Here is a 6,000-nt window from a genome sequence, read left to right as displayed (position 1 = left end):
GGGTAGGGAAAAGTGAGGCGGCTGCGTCTGGTTTTGCCCTTTGAATTCGAGTGAAGGCGGAGAGCCAGGGCTAACGTAACCCTTGGGGAGAGTTACCGTATGCTTTGAGAGAACTGAGCGCTTCCCGCCGCCGCCTTCCCCCGGCCCGGGCGGCGCGGTCAGGCCCCGGGCCGGCGGGGGACGCACGGCCCCGGCGGGGAGGAGGTGCCGCTCCGGAGCTAAGGGAAGGCCGGCGGGGCAGGCGCCTTCCCCGCCGGGTCGCAGCGGCCTCTCCAGCCCGCCCAGCGCCGGCGGCTCCCCCCGGCCCGGCCCGGCGCTCCCGCCCCGTCGGGGCGGCCCCTGCGCGGCGCCGCCCGCCCGCCCTCCCTCCCCCCTTCCCTCCGCCCGTGGGCGGGCCGTGGCGTGCCGTGCGGTTAGGTTGAGGCTCGCTGCGTGTGTCTATAACTTTGTGTTGCTGCCGGTGGTTGTTAGGAGGAGGAGGAGGAGGAGGAGGAGGGATGTGGAAGTCGGCGGCGAGCAGGGTGACAGGCTGCTCGGGCGGGCTGCGGCGGCGGGCGGGCTCGGCGCGGGCGGATCGCTTGCCTCTCGCCGGCTGCTCGCAGAGGGAGCGGGCGGTTTGCCGCTTTCCCCTCCTTCGCCTTTAAAGGGAAGGCTCCTCGGAGCTGAAGGCGCAGGAGCAGGAGGAGCGGGAGCCATGCAGCAGCGCTGCTGCTTCCTCCCGTGAATTCGGATCCCGATTTCTGCCGGTGTGGAGGTGGCTGTTGATTCTCCCCCCCGCCTCCCTCCGCTCCCGATGTGGCTCTCCCTGCCGCTTCTGCCTGCGCTTTTTAAATGACTTGAGTGAAGGGGGGGGGGAAACTGTCAAGATGGCAGCAGCAGGAGCAAGGAGGTTATGAATGTGGTGTTGATGCTGGAACAAAACCTTTTCTCTTTGGCAGCCCTAGGGAGGGCTTAAAGCTTCTGGACCTGTTGGAAGACTGGCGATTTGATTTGCTCCCGTTGTGTTTGCTTTTTCCCTGCGAGAAGAAGGATTTATTTTTTTTTTTAACCGACCAGCCCGCGGGGTGGCCTTCTCCCGCCCCCTGCTCCGTCGGCTGTGAGATTTTGGGGGTCGCTTGCCTGTGGCTTGGGGGGGCACCGCAAAGTGACAGGCTTCACGCTAGCACGCAGCTGGATGTATGCTAAGACTTCGGCTCCCTTTAGGGCGTTTTGAAGAAGGAAAAAAGTCTTCGGCGGAATCTGAAGGACCGCTCTCCCTGCCCTGCCGCCGAGGGAGGGGGCACAGGACCAACCCCCCCGAAAAGGGAAGATATCTGCGGAGGAGACGAGGAGCGAGCTCGGGGGCGGGGGGCGTCCTCTCCCGGCTGGATACAGCGCGGTTCCCGCTGGAGCTACTTCTGCATCCGCATGGAGTGAAACATAAACAAACGCACACACGCACCGCGGGAGCGGCCGCCGCTCCGCCGGCGCGGAGGGCAGCGCCGCGGGCACCTCCGGCACCGCCCGGCCCCGCGCTGCCCGCCCTGCGCTGCCGCTCCGGCTCCGAATCTGATTTTTTCTTTTTTTTTTTTTTTTTTATTTTTTTTTCCCTCCCTCCCCTTCCCCCCCGGCTCCGGCGTGCGCATCGCCCGCGGGGAGCGGGGCTCGGGGTGCAGCGGGGAGCCTGCCAGCCCGTAGCGGAGAGCGGCATGCCCGCCCGGCGGCCCCCCGCCTGCTAGGCTCCATCGGCACCGAGGAGGCGGCGGAGGAGGAGCAGGGTCGGCGGCCGCCCGCCCCGTCGCAGCGCCCCGCTGCCGCCGCCGCAGCCGCCCGCGGGGGAGGCCAAGATGGCAGAGGCGTCGCCCCCCGCCCCGCTCTCGCCCCTGGACGTGGAGCTGGACCCCGAGTTCGAGCCGCAGAGCCGCCCCCGCTCCTGCACCTGGCCCCTGCAGAGGCCCGAGCTGCAGGCCAGCCCCGCCAAGCCCGCCGGCGAGCCGCCCGCCGACGCCGCCTCCATGATCCCCGAGGAGGAGGACGACGAGGAGGAGGGGGGCGGCTCGGCCATGGCCGTCGGCAGCGCGGCCCCCGCCGGCGGAGAAGCGGCGGCGGCGGCGGCCACCGCCGTCCCGGAGGAGGCGGCGCGGCTGCTGGCCCCGCTGCCCGGGGGCGGCCCGGAGGGGCCGAGCCTCTCGCCGGGGGGCCCGGCGACGGCGGGCGGCGGGGGGCTGAGCGGGAGCCCGGCGGCAGCGGCGCCGAGGAAGTGCTCGTCGCGGCGGAACGCGTGGGGCAACCTCTCCTACGCCGACCTCATCACCCGCGCCATCGAGAGCTCCCCGGAGAAGCGCCTCACCCTCTCCCAGATCTACGACTGGATGGTCCGCTGCGTGCCCTACTTCAAGGACAAGGGCGACAGCAACAGCTCGGCCGGCTGGAAGGTGAGGCGGGGTCCCGGGGACGCGGCGGAGCCTCCGCGCCGCCCCGACGGGCGGGCTGCCCGCGGGGGACGCGGCGGCGGACGGGGCGGGGGTGCCGGCGGCTTTCCCCGACGGCAGGCGGCCGGGCGCTGCTTGCTGCTGGCCGTGCTGGTGGTCGCGCTGTCGCCTTTGCTTACTTACTTATTTTATTTTTTTTAAGGGAGGGGGTAAGAAAAGTTTTGTCTCTTCACTGTTGCTGCGTGCAAGCGGTGAGGGCTCCTAACTCTGGGAGCAGGGGAGACGCTGGAGCGGAGCTGGCTTCTCTGGTGCACAAGCACATAAGCAGGGAAAGAAAAAGAGTGGGGGGGGAAAAAAAAAGGAAAAAAAATATTTTTAAGGGTGGGGTTTTGTTTCGTTTTGTTTTTTAAGTTATAGGTACCTTTGGTGTAACTCGTACTGGAAATAAGCAGAGTTGCTTTCATGCAGGGTCAGCCTGAGTCTCAAAGCTCAAATACAGAACTACTCTATTATTTGCATCAAGAAATACCCCGGCGGTTTCCCACATGTTCCTCAAAGGCAATAGAGGGAAATTCGGGTCTTGACATTTCTTCATAAAGTTAATCAAAGCGTGGAGTTATTGGCTGCTCAGCCATGGGAACGCTTGGTTTGCGTTTCCTGCGGTGCCAGCGAGGGCACCGTCTGCTGATAAATCCCCTATATCCGAGCATTTTCTGTCCAGCATTGCGACAGTTAGCAGCTAAGATTACTACCGTTTTAATAAGCGAGAAAAAAAAAAAAATCTGTTTTTGTGGCTTGTTTACTTAGCGCGTGCAAAAGCACGTTGCAGGCAGGCAGGCAGGCAGGGTTTTGCTCTCAAAGGCAGAGTCTCATAAGGCCTACCAGGAGCCGGTGCTGCACGTAAAGCACATTTGAAGTGATCTCCAGAACTGCTTTTTTCTCCTCGTTTTCCACATCCATCTATTGGTGTCTGTCAGACGCGGAAATGTCGCGTACTTGCAGCTATACAGAAATGCAGGTGCTGCCCGGTGTCGATACTGTTGGCAAAGGGAAATCCTGGTATGGTTCAGTTGCTGCCGAGGGCCGATGCTGGCAGCATCCGAGACCGAGCTTTTGAATGGATGGCTGAAGGCGAATTTGCTGCGAAGTTTTATTGTGTTACAGAGAAATTAAATTTCCTCTTTGAATCTCTCTAGCTTTGGATCGGGGGATAACTTACGGTATGCAAATCGGTCAGAAATACTGTATGGGTGAAGCATTTCTGGCAGTTTTTGTATTAGCAGCCCTGTCTCATATTTTGGTGCCTGAGTAGGACTTGCTGCTAGGAACTGAAGTACAGCTGTATGATTTTTACCTTCCAAATGGAGCACTGTAGAGGAAGCATTTCGCTGACAGACTTGTCTCGGGCTGGGGAAAATATAAACACAAAGTTTGTCGGTGGCATAGCTAATTCAAAACAAGGCTTTTAAAAACACAGATCCTTTTTACAGCTTTTGCATCCGTGTTAGGTGTTGAATTTTGATCTGGCTTTACAAGTGCGGCACACAGCGTGGCAAAGGGTTGCGTCTTCTGATGACTGCCCGTGCCTTCGTAAGTTGTCTGGTTTCACGCAGAAGCAGTGGCTTCAGATGTCAGCTGCTGTGACAAATCTAGCCTTTTTATCTGATAGCCTGAATTTTCAGTAAATTCTCGACACCTGAGTCAAACGAAGACGTATTGAGCAACGGGGCTGATACTCTTTCGGCTGGATTTGGTGGCAAAACTCCCATTCGCTTCAGCAGAGGCAGGATCTGGGCCGTAACACGAAGTGCTTACATTGATTAGTATGCTTAATACAGTCACAATTTTTCTGACAATTTATACTGTTAATTTGATATTGATTCCTTTGCTGAGCAGCATTAACTGGTACTTGGAGCTAATTAAAATGTTAAAAACTTGGATCCCTTGAGATTCCTCTGATATAATTTAGTTCAGAAGTTTCTCACAAGCCTTTAAGATGACCTTTCTCAGGAGATGCAAGCACACTGGTAGCAGAAAAATTCTGCCTCTTTAATGACTGTGAGCTGTCTCTGGAAGTTAGGGTAAGGCGTTGGATTGCCTTAGCGGCGGGTGCAGTTGTGCGTGGGTGGTAGGGGTGTACTGAAAGGGGCAAAGGAGAGGTCAGGAGCTAATAATTTGCCAGGCATCCAAAACTGCAAAATTTAATTCCTTAGCAGGGCTAGAGTTTCTTTTAATGTAGGCATATACGTTCAGAAGAAGACTATTTCAGAAGAGGACTATTTCAGTTTCTTGGCTGGAACGTAAATTAGTTTGTGCAGAGGCAATGCTCTTAAATAGAGACTCCATCTTAGTCTCCTGATGCTAAAACACATTATATGTTATTATCATCTTTGTTTCCCTCACAGGTAATGAATACAACTCTTCAGGAACTAATGTCAGCTTTTCACATCAGACTTTTTCAGATCGCTAGTTACACTGAGATTTTAAATGAACAGAAGATAGTTCTGTATCAGAAGGCTTTTATCTTAATTTAGAATATTTTTACACAGCTAAGTTCGTCTTTGAAGGCAGCAAGCCCATTTAACAATACTCTGCTCTGGCACTGAGTGGGAAAATTGTCATTTTAAACAAAGGGAAGGAGAGAACTTGGGTTTATTATCTTATGTATTATTATATATGAAGTATTAATACCGTTTCCAGTGAGATGTGCTGAATACCGTAATCCGTAAACATAGCTGGGATTATACTCCTGAAAACAATTATTTTAAGAGCTATAAATTGAAGTTACAACTATCACCTTTTTTTTTTTTTTTTTTTTTTTTGCCTAGGGCAGTAAAGCAGAAGTGAATATTTCAGATGTGGTTAGGAAGGCATATATTACGTTTCCGCTAATTCAGATAAGGTTTGCCCAATGCACCCCCCACCCCCCCCAACAATCTTCTTTGCTTCCCCCTCCCCCTGGCCCCGGTGGGACGTTAGCTAACCTAATACTGCCTGACAGCTAACTAGGGCAGCAGTGTACGGTGCATCGCCGTAGAGCCGGCACGCTGCGGACGCTGTCGTGTGCCACGGGCAGCCTGGTTCGATACAATCCCGTACGCTCCCGAATCACCGGGAAGGGTTTCGGTGCCTGCTTCAGTATCCGCTTACCGTCTTGAAAACTTGCAGAGGGTCAGTATTTGTATTTATCATCACTGGAGGGGGGAAAAGGTCTGAGAGTGAGCTGGTTTCGAGCTTGTGAAGTGCACTGTGCCCGGCGGCTGTTGCAGGTGCTTCCACAGGGCTCCTCGGTCACCAGATCTACCCGTCTCTCCAAATTCAGGTACCCGTTGCCCTGCAGCCACAAAACTAGTGTGCTGACTTAAAAACCAAGTTCCCCCCCCCCCCCCCGATATTTAGGATGCAGTAACTCACTTCACTCGATAATCTTGAAATAGAAAACGGAAACACCTTTGTGTCCATGTATATAGTAGAGGTGCCCAGTTTCACTATAGCTTAAGTACTTCCACATCTCTTCCTATAATGTTATTTTGTAATTTCTTGCAGCACTATCTTGTGAAACAGTCTTTTCTACATGAAGAGTACACTA

At 55.4% G+C, this 6,000-nt stretch overlaps 1 protein-coding gene across 4 annotated transcripts in view; it reads left to right on the top strand.

Moving 5' to 3' along the window:
• The first annotated feature begins 441 nt into the window (after nt 1-441).
• Nucleotides 442-6,000, top strand: part of FOXO3 (forkhead box O3) — a 97,202-nt gene continuing 91,643 nt past the window's right edge. For 3 of the 4 annotated variants that reach the window (XR_015708418.1, XR_015708417.1, XR_015708416.1), the window contains exon 1: nt 442-2,414. Coding sequence is in view for 1 of the 4 variants with exons in the window: in XM_087775664.1 (XP_087631790.1) it covers nt 1,827-2,414 (588 nt within the window). In the remaining 3 variants the exon portion in view is untranslated. The remainder of the gene's footprint in view (nt 2,415-6,000) is intronic. The other variant, XM_087775664.1, reaches the window with a different exon arrangement.

Source organism: Nipponia nippon, unplaced genomic scaffold (assembly GCF_047370975.1).
Source record: "Nipponia nippon isolate SJK-2023a ecotype South Korea unplaced genomic scaffold, ASM4737097v1 scaffold_4, whole genome shotgun sequence".
Lineage (NCBI taxonomy): Eukaryota > Metazoa > Chordata > Aves > Pelecaniformes > Threskiornithidae > Nipponia > Nipponia nippon.
The sequence above is the reverse complement of the archived record's forward strand: the minus strand, read 5'-3'. Positions and strand labels throughout refer to the sequence as shown.